Genomic DNA, 17,390 nt, shown 5'->3' with positions numbered 1-17,390 from the left:
ATTTTGTACTGTTCTCAGTCTTTTGTTACCAGCTGCCCTGGGAGCATGCCTTTCTGAAAGTTTGCAGGGTACAAATTTAATAATAATGAGAATGTTTTTCTAAATAGGACCCGCATAATGGCGGCTTGGAGGACGCGGTAGTCGGAGCTCCGTAGCCAAGCTCTTTTACTACTCATTTTACTACTCATTTTACCATCTATTTTAACATCTACCTTTATTTTACTTTTATCACCTTTGGTATTTTTTGGGCCCACATGTGTGTGGAATTGAATAGTAGCTCTCACCCCATTTTAATTAATGAAGTTTGCTTACTTTGGGGCATTGGCATAGAAGAGTGCTGTGGAAGAGTGGTTGTGGCGGAGGAGACGGGAGACGGGAAGCAGCGCCGAGAAGGCGTTGTGAAAGAGCGGCTCGGCGGTGGTGAGAGCACCGCAGAGGAGCGCCCGGCGGCGGTGAGAGCGCCGCGGGAGAATGCCCGACGACGAGAGCGGCGGCGAGAGAGCACCGTGAAGGAGCAACTCCGCGGCGGTGAGAGCGCTGCGGAGGAGCGCCCGGCGACAGTGAGAGTGGGAGTCGTGTTCCATCTTCGGCCTCTGGCGCCACGGCCTCGAGTTGTTTTTTGGATCCGGCGCTGCTCTCTGAGTTGCCTCCATTCATCGCTTTTTGGAGAGAGCACTGTGAAGGAGCGACTTGGCGGTGGTGAGAGTACCGCAGAGGAGCCCCCGGCGGCGTGAGAGGGCCGCGGGGGGGATCGCCCGACGGTGTGAGCGGCGGCGAGAGAGTGCTGTGAAGGAGCGTCTCGGCGGTAGGGAGAACACCGCAGAGGAGCGCCCGGCGGTGGTGAGAGTGCCGCGGGGGAGCGCCTGACGACGAGAACAGCGGCAAGAGAGCACCGTGAAGGAGCAACTCCGCGGCGGTGAGAGCGCTGCGGAGGAGCGCCCGGCGACAGTGAGAGTGGGAGTCGTGTTCCATCTTTGGCCTCTGACACCGCGGCCTCGAGTTGTTTTTTGGACCTGGCGCTGCTATCTGAGTCGCCTCCATCCATCGCTTTTGGGCCCATGTATCGTCTTTGGGCCCTTGTTGTGACGGCTACCGCTCTTGTTGTTTGCCACTGTTGCTGCCTGGTTGTATGAGTGGCTGTATGAGTGTGGGTGTGATTGTGTATAGATTATGAATTCTGTTGTTTATTTTATTTTTATTTTTATTATGTGCCTGGGCGGGAGGATAGGGTGCGGGGAGGGAAGACCAGAGGGGGCCCCTGTTAGCGTAGTGACGGGTAATGGGAGGTATGGCGTTGTGAGGAGGACATGCCAGTTTAGGGGAACTCGGCCCAGACAACTGGTGGCTGTGCTGTGTTCCGGTCCTCCCCACATCCACAGGATTGCTGGTAGCTTTATCAGCCAACTCTCGGATCTCCAGTTGCTGCTTCTTAATGCCAGATCGGTAAATAATAAAACCTCCCTCATCCATGATTTAATTGTGGATGAGTTGGCCGATCTGGCGTTCATTACTGAGACCTGGATGAGCGATCTGGGAGGCATTAATCTCTCCCAGCTATGCCCACCTGGGTACTCGGTTCAGCATCTAGGTAGATCCGAGGGTCGGGGAGGGGGAATCGCTGTGGTCTATAGAAGTTCAATCCCTCTTGTTAGGCACCCTATCCAGGTGGCTAATGGTCTGGAGTGCCTTCATATTGCATTGGGTCAGCGAGACAGACTGGGAATACTGTTGGTGTACCGTCCACCCTGCTGCCCAACAGCCTCCCTAACTGAGCTGACGGAGGTGGTCGCAGGCCTGGTGTTGCGATCCCCAAAATTTTTGGTATTGGGGGATCTCAACATTCATGCCGAGACCGCTTTGTCAGGGGCGGCTCAGGACTTCATGGCCTCCATGACAGCCATGGGGCTGTCTCAATTTGTTACTGGCCCTACGCATATTTCGGGGCACACCTTAGACTTGATTTTTGCCACTGGATTAGGGGATGGTGATCTGGGAGTGAGGGATTTTACATCTATCCCTTTGTCATGGTCAGATCACCGCCTATTGAGGTTTAGACTCACAATGTTTTCTTCCCTCTGCAAGGGTGGAGGACCAATTAAGATGGTCCGTCCCCGGAGACTAATGAATCCTGAGGGTTTTCAGAAGGCTCTGGGGAGTTTTCCGGCTGATAAAACTGACGCTCCTGTCGAAACCCTGGTCAATCTGTGGAATACGGAAATGACCCGGGCAGCTGACAGTGCGCCCTCTCCTTTGCAGAGCTCAACTGGCTCCGTGGTTTACCCCGGAGCTAAGAGTGATGAAGCTTGAGTGCAAATGGAGACGAACTTCCGACGGCTGTAACCTTGCACTTGTGAAGGTCTCTACCAAGCTCTATGTGAAGGCGGTGAGGGCAGCGAAGAAGCAGTACTTTGCTGCCTCCATTCAGTCATCTTCTAACCGCCCAGCGGAACTTTATAAAGTTGTTCAGGGACTTTTACACTCTGGTCCTCAGAACGCAATAATATCATCAACAGCCCGCTGTAATGAGTTTGCGAGACACTTCCAAGATAAGATCACGAACATCCGCCGGGACCTTGACTCCAACATTGTAGCAGTTGATCCTAATGAGGTGTCCAGAGCACAGTCCTGCCCTGTTTTATTGGATGAGTTTCAGTTGGTACAGCTCGAGGATGTGGACAAGGTGCTTGGACAGGTGCGGGCGACCACGTCTGCTCTGGATCCTTGCCCTTCGTGGCTAATAAAGGCTAGCAGGAATGGAACAGCCGGATGGGCCAAGGAGGTGATCAATGCCTCTTTAAGAGAGGGAGTGGTACCACTCTGCCTGAAACAGGCGGCGGTGAGACCGTTCCTAAAAAAAACCTCCTTGGACCCTGAAAATCTTGACAACTATAGACCGGTAGCAAATGTTCCATTCCTGGGCAAGGTTTTAGAGCGTGTGGTCGCTTGCCAGCTCCAGGCTCTCTTGGATGAAACTGATTATCTGGATCCATTTCAATCGGGCTTTCGGCCGGGGTTTGGTACAGAAACAGCCTTGGTCGCCCTGTATGATGACCTCTGTCGGGAGAAAGACAGAGGGAGTGTAACTCTGTTGGTTCTCCTGGATCTCTCAGCGGCTTTTGATACCATCGACCATGGTATCCTTCTGGGGCAACTTGCGGATTTGGGAGTTGGAGGCACTGCTTGGCAGTGGCTGTGCTCCTACCTCAAGAATCGTCTCCAGAAGCTGGTGCTTGGGGAGCATTACTCGAATCCCTGGGTACTCCAATATGGGGTCCCGCAGGGTTCGGTTCTGTCCCCCATGCTCTTTAATATCTATATGAAGCCGCTGGGTGAGGTCATAAGGAGATTTGGAGTGCGTTTCCAGCAATATGCTGATGATACGCAGCTCTACTTCTCGTTTTCATCTTCTTCAGGTGAGGCTGTTAATGTACTAAACCACTGCCTGGCCGCGATAATGGACTGGATGAGAGCTAATAAACTGAGACTCAATCCTGACAAGACTGAGATGCTGTTGGTGGGGGAGCTCTCTGCCCAGATGGTAGATGTCCGACCTGCCCTGGATGGGGTTACACTCCCCCTAAAGGAGCAGGTCCGTAGTTTGGGGGTCTTATTAGATCCGCTCCTGTCACTGGAGGCTCAGGTAGCCTCGGTGGCACGGAATGCGTTCTACCAGCTTCGGCTGGTGCCCAACTACGACCCTATCTGGACAGAGAGAACCTCGCCACAGTTATCCATGCTCTGGTAACCTCTAGATTGGACTACTGTAATGCACTCTACGTAGGGTTACCTTTGAAGACGGTTCGGAAACTTCAGCTGGTGCAGAATGCTGCAGCCAGAGTTCTTACTGGGGCTAAAAAATATGATCATATAACTCCTGTCCTGGCCCAGCTGCACTGGCTACCAATATGTTTCCGGGCCAGATTCAAAGTGTTGGTTCTTACCTATAAAGCCCTTAACGGCATTGGACCGCAATACCTGGCAGAATGCCTCTTCCGCTATGTACCTACCCGTTCACTGCGCTTGACGTCGAAGGCCCTTCTCCGGGTTCCAACGCATAGGGAGACCCGGAGAGTAATAACTAGAGCTAGGGCCTTCTCAGTGGCGGCCCCTGAGTTATGGAACGCCCTCCCTGACGAGATACGCCTGGCGCCTTCTTTGTTATCTTTTTGGCGCCAGGTAAAGACCTACCTCTTTGCCCAGGCATTTTAAATTTTAAAATTTAAATTTAAATTTTAATCTATTTTTGTTTTAATCTTGTTTTATATATCTTCTATAGTCTATTGTACCCACGCTCATTTGTATGTTAACTTGTTTTTATACTGTTGTACACCGCCCTGAGAGCTTGTTGCTATAGGGCGGTTTAAAAATGTAATAAAATAAATAAATAAATAAATAAATAAATATCTGCAAGGTATTTACCTTTTTAAAAAGCAATACTATTTGTGAACTGGACAATCTATACAATTTGTGGACAAACCAAGCTATACCTTCCAGTTAATCCAATCCTACCTCTGAATTGATAAAAGCTCCAGTGTGAACATTTTTGCATAGAAAAAAGTTGAGAGCTGTGTTCTCTTCTTGATTCCTTAAAAACAAGATCAGATACAGCTGGGTCATTCCAGTACTGGTGGAACCACAGCCTTAGTTCTTGGGACTAGCCAATCAGAATGTTTCCCAGATCAAAACTCAGGGACACTCGGTGCTGTAGGAACACTCAAGTTACACATTTCTCTTTAAGCAATAATGAGTGGAAAGGGAGGGAGGGCGTTTCCAAAGGGCTAATGACTAGATGAAGCAGTATGGCTAATCCTGCCCATTGTTAGCTGGCAGGAAATAACCAACCCAGATGTCATTATGGCAATTAAATAAATCCTGGGAATACTGAAAAAATATAAAATGATAATAACTGCTTGTTTATGTGTTAAACCGGGAGTTATATTTTTTCACAGAGATTAATAGATTGCATTAGCATATTGGATTTCTTCTTCTAACCAAATTAGCAGTTAAGTTCTTTTTAGAAAATGACTCAAGGTTAGCTCAGGATTGAAATAATCTTTACTGTCTAGATTGTTCAGCTCAAAATTCACAAGCTATAATGGAGCTCAGTCTTAGGCAATAGTGGTGGGTGGCAATGATATAGGGAGTGGAACACAGGAGGTCTTGCTTTATACATGATGTCCAGATACATGCATATTTTGAATGATTCTGTTGGGACAGTGAGTATGTATATTTACTGTTGTATTCAATAACACAAATATTAAGGCAGGGGGTGGGGAGAGAAAATGAGCAAAAAAAGAGTCTCTCTTTGTAAAGGCAAAGTGGCCAGTTTGGTGTATGACTCATGGTGAGGGATGAACTAACTTCAATAAATTCCCAGGTCTTACTTGCTAATCTGATATTGCATACAGCCCTTACCTTCACATTTCTCTATATGCTGCTTAAAGACAGGACTTGGAGAAATACTAAAAGACCCTCTTTAGGAATAAGTGTGAAGTTTCCCAGAGCAATGTGAGTGTTTTAGAAATTCCCTGACCGTGCCTTTCCCCCCCCAAGTCATTATTACAAGTCTGAATCCTTCATGCAGAGCCTGTACACCTGTCCAGAGCCAGAATTTGACACTTGTCTTATGATCCAAGGACTTTGCTCTAACTCTCCTGCTGACTATCCATGCAATTCTTGATTTGTTTTCTGTTATGTACATCAGAGATAGCATTCACAGACTAGATCTGGCCCTACCAGGTCTAATATAAAGTTCCCCTGTAGTTCCTCTCACATGAAAAATAAAAGTGGCTTCAAATGACATTATATAAAACGTTACTTCGTTTGAATTTTATACAAAATGCCCGGGCTCTGCTAGAACACATGGTCTTAGATCATAAGATAAGTTTACTTAAGAAATTTCACAGGAGAAAAGTTTCCTGTCTCTTCCTCCTCTGTAGCCACTTGTGCCACAACAAAGTCTCTCTGGGGAGTTGGGGGTCCCACCTGAACAATATGGGATGGGGATGGGGGAGTTGCTCCAAATTAGTTTTGGATATCAAATGCAAAGATGTATCACTGAACACCAAAGTCCGGATCATTTAGATCATGGTATTCCTGATCTCTATGTATGTATGTCAAAGTTGGACAGTGAAAAAAGCTGATAAGAGAAAAATCAACTCATTTGAAATGTGGTTTTGGACGACAGCTTTATGCATACCATGGACTGTGAAAGAGACAAATGATTGGGTGTTAGAACAAATTAAACAAGAACTATCACTAGAAGCTAAAATAATGAAACTGAGGTTATCATACTTTGGACACATAACGAGAAGACATGATTCACTAGAAAAGACAATAATACTGGGGAAAAAAGAAGGGAGCAGAAAAAGAGGAAGACCAAACAAGAAATGGATTGATTCTGTAAAGGAAGCCACAGACCTGAACTCACAAGACCTGAACAGGGTGGTTCATGACAGATGCTACTGGAGGTCACTGATTCATAGGGTTGCCATAAGTTGTGATCGACTTGAAGGCACATAACAACAAGAAGAAGTAGTTTTGGATATGTTTTAAGGAAGTTCATGAAAGGAAAGTTCCCATCCCCTCCTGTCACTTGCAGCCCTCCATGCCCCAACCCACATGGTTCAAGAGGGCTCCTCAACCCTCTGGGGGTTTTCAGGGGTCATGGGTGATTGCAGGACAGAAGCGGGGACAGGAAACTTTCCTTCTATGAACTTCCTTAAGTTAACTTATCTTAGGGTCCAAGCCAGTTGCAGAACAGTCCTTTTTAGTGGCCTTTTGTAAGGATCAGTTTGTGCAGCATTACACATTCCAGTCTTAGGCTCCTGGAGGGAGAACAGGCAGTTTTCTAAGAATACTGAGTGCAAAATTATTTTGGGCATTCCTAATTTTAAGCTGCGATTTATGTGCTTGTACTGAAAAGCAGAAATTACGTACCATCTTCAAATGTTGTTGTATCAGACAATGAGCTGCTCTCAGATGGGATGATTTCATCTGAGGGGAAAGAAAAAGAACCTTTACAATGATAAAAGGTGCAATCCAAAATACTGAACGTAGGGCACAGTTGTTAGATTCACTCATTCAGGTATATGTACACTTACAGGTTTGGATATAATGAAGGATAAACCAAATTAACAAAGTGAGTACTACAAACCCCACACCTAAATACAACCCCACACCTTAAAGACAGACAGTCAAAAAGAAACGCAAAACTTGCATTTTGATAACAGGAACATTAGTTACCTTGGCAAAATAAATATCTCTAGCGTAGCCAATGAATAACTAGTCATGGATTCCAAGAATTATGTTAGACAAATCAGCTGTTGGAAATTTTAAAAATTCTTTTCTGTATTACAATAGTGTCTGTTGATGCTGGGCCACACGTACATTTGTTGCACTCTGCACAAGTGTTAACTGCTATGTAATGCACAGGAGTTGTACCAGAGCCTTCTAGAGTCACCCAGGATATGCCAGCAAACAGCCTAGGAGAAGCGACCCCGACAAGACTGGGGATATGTCTGCCAAGCACATTTGTTCCCAAGTCCGATATATCCTATCCACAACTGTGACTTCTACAGAGCTGCTCCAAAAATACACAGCTGAAACAGATTCATTACTGTGCCAGAAGGCCAGTCTTTGGATTTTCTAAAATAACTATCCATCTCTTTTCATACGGGTAATTTTCAGAATGACAAGGTGGCTACCTGTAGTCAAAGTAGATGTTTGCAGAACATTAGGAAGAGCATTGGCAGATCCAGAATGAGGATACTGATAGAAAGCATTGCTGATCACTTACTTGACTAGCCAGTCCCTAGTCCACAATGAGAAAAGCTCTTTAAAATGGGCAGTGATCCAGTGGACATAGTGTACTTAGACTTTCAAAAAGCATTTGACAAGGTACCTCACCAAAGGCTTCTGAGGAAGCTTAGCAGTCATGGAATAAGAGGAGAGGTCCTCTTGTGGATAAGGAATTGGTTAAGAAGCAGAAAGCAGAGAGTAGGAATAAACGGACAGTTCTCCCAATGGAGGGCTGCAGAAAGTGGAGTCCCTCAAGGATCGGCATTGGGACCTGTACTTTTCAACTTGTTCATTAATGACCTAGAATTAGGAGTGAGCAGTGAAGTGGCCAAGTTTGCTGATGACACTAAATTGTTCAGGGTTGTTAAAACAAAAAGGGATTGCGAAGAGCTCCAAAAAGACCTCTCCAAACTGAGTGAATGGGCAGAAAAATGGCAAATGCAATTCAATATAAACAAGTGTAAAATTATGCATATTGGAGCAAAAAATCTGAATTTCACATATACGCTCATGGGGTCTGAACTGGCGGTGACCGACCAGGAGAGAGACCTCGGGGTTGTAGTGGACAGCACGATGAAAATGTCGACCCAGTGTGCGGCAGCTGTGAAAAAGGCAAATTCCATGCTAGCGATAATTAGGAAAGGTATTGAAAATAAAACAGCCGATATCATAATGCCGTTGTATAAATCTATGGTGCGGCCGCATTTGGAATACTGTGTACAGTTCTGGTCTCCTCATCTCAAAAAGGATATTATAGAGTTGGAAAAGGTTCAGAAGAGGGCAACCAGAATGATCAAGGGGATGGAGCGACTCCCTTACGAGGAAAGGTTGCAGCATTTGGGGCTTTTTAGTTTAGAGAAAAGGCGGGTCAGAGGAGACATGATAGAAGTGTATAAAATTATGCATGGCATTGAGAAAGTGGATAGAGAAAAGTTCTTCTCCCTCTCTCATAATACTAGAACTCGTGGACATTCAAAGAAGCTGAATGTTGGAAGATTCAGGACAGACAAAAGGAAGTACTTCTTTACTCAGCGCATAGTTAAACTATGGAATTTGCTCCCACAAGATGCAGTAATGGCCACCAGCTTGGACGGCTTTAAAAGAAGATTAGATAAATTCATGGAGGACAGGGCTATCAATGGCTACTAGCCATGATGGCTGTGCTGTGCCACCCTAGTCAGAGGCAGCATGCTTCTGAAAACCAGTTGCCGGAAGCCTCAGGAGGGGAGAGTGTTCTTGCACTCGGGTCCTGCTTGCGGGCTTCCCCCAGGCACCTGGTTGGCCACAGTGAGAACAGGATGCTGGACTAGATGGGCCACTGGCCTGATCCAGCAGGCTCTTCTTATGTTCTTATTATCTGCAGGCTACATTTTACACTTGTTAATGGTAAACGCTGTAAAACGGAAATGAATAAATAAAAAGGCAGGACATTTTCCAACATGTTGTCAAGGCAATAATGAGTTGCCCAAATTCTGCAAGGCTTTTCTTTTTTTTGGGGGGGGGGGCTCCAATGACTCTTGATAAGAACTTTAGCATTCATGATGAAAAATAAATCCTTTGGTCCTCGTTGTTGTAGCAAAGTGTTGAAATGTAATCCTGCTTGCTCACTCTGTCCTTCTCCCGCTGAATTTCTACACAATGATATTTCTCTTTCCCTCCATTATGAGTTTTTTGTCTCCATTTCTTCTTGAGACATCAGCATCTGTTTCTACAGCTCTGTTCAAAAGAGTTTCAAGCATATCATCTCCGCTTTGTCACTTGATGTAATTAAGAGTATTTTGTAATAACCAACACCACAATTCTAAGTAATATCTGATTTTAATGGGATTTTCTTGTGAATAAAATAAAATTCTCAGATAAGGGCATATATTCTAAATTTACCCTCTCTCATGTGTAAACATTGGGGGTTGCAATTGCAGTATCCAGTCCAAGAGGGTCTTCTTTTCTTGTTACTACACCATATTATTTAATTCATGGATCTTTTACGTGCAGAGACAAACATCAGCATAATCTACTGTAATGTGCTCCAATTACTCATTATATTATATCTCTTGATTTGTGCCCCCCCGCCCCCAGCTACTCTACCCTAATCACAGCACTATCATTTGAATCCTTTGCAAGAAACAATTGTGGGCACCTTTGGGTGATCTCATATTTAAACAACGGAAGTTGCAACTGCATTGTTTAGGCCACTTTAGCCTGAAGGGACTTCCTGCCTTGTAATCACCATGCCCTTTGATTTATGTTTCTCCAAAGGGAGAATCACATCATGTTAATGGGCAATCCCCAAATAACACTGGGTAAGTTTTTTTCTCCCTCTCTCCTAATCCTTTTCCCGCAACCCTATGTGATTGGGCACGTTTGGATAATCTTTTCTAAACCAAGACTTTCCATATGCATTTTTGCAATGGAAACTGTGATCTTTGAAGGATAGTCAAGAGATTCAGACAAAGCTTAGCTGATGAACTTTTAGATAGGAAGAGGGACATGGATACAGGAAGGCTTAGTGCAGCTACCTTTTTCAGAAGTTCTAGCAAAGCTGGTCAACACAATTTTACTCCAAGTTATAAAACTACAGAGTGCTCTTACCTTTGGTTGGAAAAAGAACACAAGAAGTTATTCTAGGAGTGGGGGGACTTCAGGTCTGCAAGATCTACTTTGTGTTTAATTAGAACCCCAATATCTAACAACCAGAGCCTGCTGCAAAGGACACACACTTAGAATTAAAGAATTATGAGCTGAGGAGTTTGTTTTAAATAGCAGAACAGAACACAACTCATAGTCCACAAAAATCCTCCTGGTTACTCCAAGTTTTCTTCATTTCAGCAGTAGAATTTTTTGGGGTCTCCGAGTGTCATTTTATTGCTGTTGTTGCTAACAACTGGGAGTCAGAAATCCTTGCCAATCTACTGCAAATCACCCAGAGATCTAGCAGATCTCAGTTTGCCTTCTGCCCACCCCTAGATTACACTAACCTGTCCCTAACCTTTATATCAGTAAGTTAAGAAAGAGTAAATCTAGTGCTCCTGGACATAGCCATCATATTTAATAACTAAAATGCGTGCTTTGTTACTAAGGCCGTGTCAATACTGCAAAAAAGGGGAGAGGAACACACCCTTAGCTTTAAAATCAGATGAGCTGATGCCAACAACATGTCAGAACCCACACTGATGTCAGGACAGCAATCAGATCAGCAGCTGTGCGTGCCTGTTGTACAGATGTCGTGGTTCAGTCACATGTCAGTATGAACCTGTCAGTCAACCATCCTGCTGTACAATGCAGGACAGAAGGAATCAACCCATGAATTGATGCTCAAGCCAACACAGCTCCAGTGTGAATTGTGCAGCTTTCACTCCCAGCCACTGGCACTTCTCAGGCTCTGTTTTACTTCATTAAAGAGTTCATTCTGGTACCTAGTCATTTTCTACCCATGAGGGTGCTGGCATACTACAATCACTATAATCCTCTTAATCTTCATTTTGATAAGCTGTACTAAATTGAACTCCTTACGTTTCTCCTTGATCCTGCTTGTTTCCCAACACTTGAGTCATTCAGACAGCTCTCCTCCACACATTTCAGCGTTGTTTCAAAATGCAGGCACCAGCTCTTGACCAACCACTCAGACCCATCTATTTTCCTGCATTCACCCTCCTATGTGTCTGTCCAACACTAAGTTGTTTACAGCTAGATCAAGCCAATGACTCTACACCAGGGCAGACCAGAGTAAAGCACCTGAATGCACAGGGCCCTCAGAATGCCATCAATAGGATGAGTGGAAAAGCACTTCCACATGCACTTGCCAAATTCCTCGGATTTCCCCATCCTGCTGTAACCCTCCATGCTCCATCTTACGCTATTTCAAAGCGTCCCCCAGAGGGTACAAGGGGATGTAACGGGGGAGAGGGGAAACCAGGAACTTCCCATGGTGTGAGTGAAGTTCCCCTCGGTTGTGCCTCTGCATCTGTTAAAACTTTTTAGTTGGTTTACAGTACACAGACACATTATCAAAGCCACATTAAGTACAAGTAATAGAAAAGAGGCCCTGCCAGCCACTCACTGTTACATGCACATACACACAGTTGTAAAAATGGCTTCTGTGCTTAAAAAGGACAACATGGTGACACAGTGAAGAACTAAGGGAAACAGCAATAAGGTAGCTGGAACAACTGGATTTGGAAACTGAAGAGGCTGAACTTAGATTTCCCAAAAACCAAAGTTGGGACTCAGGTGCCTTTTTTTTTCTTTAAAGAGCCCACTGGCCAGATGACTGTATCATGGATCATCTGGTCAGTATTTGCTCATCTTGCTGGGTATTATATCTGCCCCTCAATTGCCCCGTATTCACTGGCAACAGTCTCTCCTAACATCAACATTCCAACTCTTAAAAAAAATATATGACATGCGTCTTACACTCTTCTTTCACTATGGATCTTTGATATATGCACTTCCTCATCACAGTGCTGTCACTTAACAAACTCTTTTAAGATAACTTCTATCTAAAACTATGCAACGCTTCATTCCTATTGTCTTGCTGGGGATTCAAAACAAGATACACCATATAGGTTTTGGTCCTCTTTTCCCCTGCTGCCAACTTTTCCTACACTTGTTAGGACCCAGCTTTAATTATGTGCTTGAATCATAATGGGCACAGCATTGCCCAAGAGATCATGCATGGCAGCCAATTTCTGCTCATATCAGCATCCGATACTCAACAGAACAAGGTACCATGCTAGTTTCGGCTAGAAGGATGCCGCCAGCCCTTCTATGTGCAGCAATTCTTTGGTTTGCATTCTCCCTTGAACATGCCTGCGCTTGTGTTATGCTTTGCCTCTATTGCCTTTTAACCACATCTTACATAAAACACAGCAGTCAGATTATAGGTAAACTCCAGGCTTTGTTGAACTCAGAGGCTAAAGACCTCTGGTTTCTGCTGAGCAGGAATGCATCTTTGCCTGTCATCGGTATCAAAATCATAGTTTTCTTCCACGACAGAAAAACACAAACTAGAAATAGTACTTGAAAAACAGACTCACCCACCCACCCGGCATCATAAGATTGTTGTGGGATTTTTGATACCTGGTAAGGTTAGGGTTGACTTCTGTGCAGGTTTCTTTCCACACTTAATCCTGTACTCATTAATGGCATTTTCAATCTCTTGAAGCTTCCTCACTGCCTCTGTGTACTCCTGTTTCCTTTTCTTCTTCACATTTTTGCACAAGTCTGGCTCACCGGCAAGTTTCTTCACTGCTTCCACAAGTTTTTGCTGTATGAAAAAGTTGCTCTCCAGATTCTGCAGAGTTGGGTCCTACACAGCCAAAGTAAAGGAAAATAAAATAGCAATTTGCCACATCGGAAACTGAATTTAAGCCAAGTTTTTGGTCTTTTAAGGCTTGAATAACAATAAAAAGTAATTTATTTCAGGATGCGCAACAAAGAAAACATTGCACCTGTAGACTCATCCATATGTAGAATTGGGTGGCATGAAGTGGTAAGCCACCTTAGACTATGTTCTGTAGTTCTGCTACCAGCATCATCAGGATGCTTATAAAACACCAACATTTTCATACCCATTTTCAGAACATTTCCCAAAAGCTAAACACCAGAATTTATCCTTGGCCATTAATACATTTGCATTGCCCTGTTAAGGACAATCTGCTGCCAAACTTTTTTACAAAAGGGTTAGTAAGGTGTAAACACTGATATAATTATGCTATAATGCTGGAAGCTTTATTAGTCAATATTTGTAAACAATTATGAAGATCATAAATGAAAGGAGGCGCGCACACACACAAAACCATACCATGCTTATTATTAACAGGGAATTATGCTTCAAAAGCTTTTATGGTCATATACAAAAGGGACCTCAGTTTAGGCTATTCTCACTTGGGGAATTGGATCCTACTGGCTGACAGGTGCAAATTGCCCATAAGGCACAAGAAAAGTAAAAGCCAGCCAGCCTTTAGGACAAGTTACTTTTTGAAATACAGAATGACAAAGATGTAATGCAAAACATAGAATAAATGCCTTCTCTCTCCAAGAAAAGATCCATGAACTCTGAACTATTACTATTATTATTTAAAGTATTTCTATCCTGCCCTTCTACCCTAAAATAGGGCACTCAGGGCGACTCACAATAAAATCATACACACAAAAAAATTAAATTAGATAAAATATGTAAATACAGTTAAGAAATCTAGGAGAGTGATATTAAAAGGGGGTTAAAGAGGTGAAACTAAAAAAAGGGGGAAAACAGAATCAGTTTCAGGATCAGTCTTCAGTCCCTCCCAAAGGCTCTCCAGAACATGACGATTCAAAGGTCTCCAGAACACCATTAGGGAGGGAGAAAAGGAGGCTTCTTGGCTTCTATGAGAAGCTTCTGGCTTCTATGAGATCTCCTCACAACACACACACACACAAACACACACATATCCTTGGCAAAAGTGGACTCACATCTTACATAAAAATAATCAATTTGAGGTAACAGACACCAGGAGATCTAAGAACCACCACCTTCTACAGCATCTGCTATAAGCAGCCTCTGCAGCCCCCTCTCTGCTATTACTAAGCATGGCATATATGTGTACAGAGGGACCTAATCCAGCTTGTCATTATTCTAGCCCTTGAATGGAATCAAAGACTGCATCATACATGCAACAAAAATGTTTTTTAAAACTGTCAGAATTGCAAATGATTTGCCTCCCCCCCACCTCAATAAACGCTAGTCAACTTAGGGTGTCAGAATTTGCAGAAGGAATTGAAGTGCACAGCAGAACTTTAGATTTGCCCTTTTAAAGTGAATTAAAGCAATGCGTTGCCATAGCACAACAAATCCATTTTAAAAAGAACAGAAACGATTTTTTGTGGTTTGGAGAGTGATGGGGAAATGCATTGAAATGTGTGGGATGAAAGAATGATTAATGGAAAAACATGTAAACACCACACAAGTAATTAAATGCTCATTGTTATATAACCGCCCCATAAACAAATCAGTACGAAAGCTCAAAAAAGACCAGACATAGCTTTCCCGCTGCCTAAGCTCTGTGCAAGCAAATCAGGTTGAATGCCTAATAAACTGATCATCTGGAGGAACCCATAGCTACAGTGCCAAACCACACTTTCCCTATGTCCTTCCTATCCAACCCATCTCTGGTGGAGTAGAACAGCTTTAGGATTCTGTAGGTGTGTGGAGCTTATTGGAAGCAAAAGGGAATCCTTACAAAGGAGAAAAGTCGTAGTGTTGTATAGTGGAGACAGCTGTCTGTAGTGAGAGGACTTGAAACCCCAAATCTGGAGCCTCTCTTAGGGTTCCTCTGCATATAGCAGCATAGGAATCACTTCTGCTTCCACACTGCAGGGGACAGCATGTGTATAAAGCAAGTGTGCATGGTGGGGCCAGTCCTGAGTCTTTCCTCAGCAGTGTATTGATTGGGTAAAAAAAGAGTCATGCAATTGTACGTGGCTTTGTTCAGCCACACTGTCACCTGTGAAGAGGGCTCTATTCCAGCCAACATGTTCAGCTTGTCATTCCCCTATGTCATTTTCCACATTAGCTCTGAGTTGAGACCATAATAGTATCTGGCAGCCAACAGAGATGGCTGCATTTCAAACCCACGCAAAAAATGTGGGAATCAAGGATTCTGTATAGTTAATGTGGGACAACTTAAAACAATTAATAAAAAAAAAGAGATTCAGGTCAGAGCTACAAAAGTAGCGTGCACAAAATTTATGTCCACCTGATGGGGCAAGGTCCCCTACCGACAAACATCAGCTCCGTAAGAGAGAGAAAGTGTGTGCAATTTCTTGACTTGCTAGGAGAGGTAAAATCAGTGCAGTTTCTCAACCACAATGGAATTTGGCAGAACAAAATCTATTAAGCACACTCCTATGCATTACAAGCTTTATTGAAACTACTGGCCGAAATTCCCAGCAATTTAAATATCAAGCTTTTGACTGAGACCAGATAGCTTTTAAAGCCATTACGTAAGGACTGAATCCTGCACATTAAGGGATGCTTAATCTTTGCTTCAGAACATGTCTACACATATATCCAGCAATCCTCCTATTTGTGACTTCCCCTCACTGACCTAATACAAATGAAAACTAAAAGGCTGTGAACAGCAACGCCAAACGAGCCACAGCATCTAAGAGTTGTTCTAATGGCCCTTTTCACTGCCCTGCTTTTGCTAATAAAGCCTGCAGTGGTGCTTGCACATACCTCCTCGCTGGGAAGCAGGTTTCCATCCAGTTTAAAGGCTGTGCCAACACGCCTTCTGACCTGAGGAGGCTTCTCTCCCGTGTTCAGGGGATATTCCTTTGGCATTTTCCCAGTAAGCTCCTATCGAATGGGGGAAAAGCATCAGGATAAATGAATTTTAGCAGAATGAGAACATAGAGGGCTTATAAAGAGTCTGACCCACTGGTCCATCTAGGTTAACAACGTCTGCACTGACTGGCATTGCCTCTCCAGGGTTTCAGGCTGGGTGTGTCTCCCAGCCCTATCTGGAGATGCTGGGGATTGAGCCTGGGACCTTCTGCATGCAAAGCAGATTCTCGATGACTGAGTTACAGCCCCACCCCCCAAAGGGAAGCAAACAACAGGCCTCACCGCTTCCCGAAGGCAGATTTTCTTCAACTCATCAACTTTCTGTAGGAGTTTCTCCTGTAAAAGCTTTTCTTTCTTTTTTAGTTCCAAGATTTTCTCTTTCTTTTGCTCTTCGCTGGCCTCTGAATCTTGAGACCCTGTAAGAGCCAATGAATTGTAAATGCTGACTTTCAATCCATTCCTCTCTTTGGCCTTAAAAGAGTTGGCAGGTGGGGGTGGGGAGATGATCTTACATATTTTTTTAGTTAAAGGAGGGCTTTTCAAAGTCAGCCACAACTATACTACAAATAAATGCAAGTGATACCTTCCAGTTGCCAGCCAAGATGGACATACATGCATCAGTTCTATTCAAAGTGGATTATTGTGCATCAAGTAGTCTTAGGATGCTCAAATGCATCATGTTGAAACAAGAAAAAACAACACTTCAATTTTTGCTAAGCTTGGACCATCTGAGCCTTTCAATTAGGATTCATTCCCCTTCCAAGCATCTTCTCCGTATTCCTTGCGGATCCCTACCTATAAGCATCTGAATTACACAGTTCACTAAACAAGGTTTTAAATGTGCACCTAGATAAAGATCCCTCCACCTCGTACTTAAATGTTTTATAGAAAGCTCAAGGACAAAGCTGATTCAATCTGTTACACAAAAGCTTCTTTTATTTGGAACTACACATCCCATGATATAAGGCAGCAAGTTGACTGCTGGATCTATAGGCAGAACATGCTGAAGGGACATACAGGAGGCCTCTCTATGCCAGATGCTTGGAGCAAAAAAGTAAAAGGTACTAACTATACCTGAATGTCTTAATGTTGCCCTAGTGAACCTGTTTTAAAGGAGTGGTGTCGACTACACCAGAATTCTTCAACTTTTGGTCCCCATATGTTGTTGGCTAACAGCTCCCATCATCCCCACCCCCACCCAGCTTAGCTAATGGTCAGGGTTCATGGGAACTGTAGTCCAAGGACCCAACTGTAGTCTGAGGACCCA

General features: G+C 44.0%; 1 protein-coding gene across 17 annotated transcripts in view; it reads right to left on the bottom strand.

Annotated features, from left to right (window-relative positions):
* Positions 1 to 17,390, bottom strand: part of FRMD4B (FERM domain containing 4B) — a 349,437-nt gene that overhangs the window by 21,678 nt on the left and 310,369 nt on the right. For all 17 annotated transcript variants that reach the window (XR_009761528.1, XM_061618643.1, XM_061618646.1 and 14 more), the window contains 4 exons: positions 16,406 to 16,539; positions 16,016 to 16,135; positions 12,877 to 13,105; positions 6,940 to 6,996 (listed from right to left, as the gene is read on the bottom strand). Coding sequence is in view for 16 of the 17 variants with exons in the window: in XM_061618643.1 (XP_061474627.1) it covers positions 6,940 to 6,996; positions 12,877 to 13,105; positions 16,016 to 16,135; positions 16,406 to 16,539 (540 nt within the window). In the remaining variant the exon portion in view is untranslated. The remainder of the gene's footprint in view (positions 1 to 6,939; positions 6,997 to 12,876; positions 13,106 to 16,015; positions 16,136 to 16,405; positions 16,540 to 17,390) is intronic.

Source organism: Rhineura floridana, chromosome 3, assembly GCF_030035675.1.
Source record: "Rhineura floridana isolate rRhiFlo1 chromosome 3, rRhiFlo1.hap2, whole genome shotgun sequence".
In the NCBI taxonomy this organism is placed as follows: Eukaryota; Metazoa; Chordata; class Lepidosauria; order Squamata; family Rhineuridae; genus Rhineura; species Rhineura floridana.
This window is presented reverse-complemented; position numbering and strand designations above follow the sequence as displayed.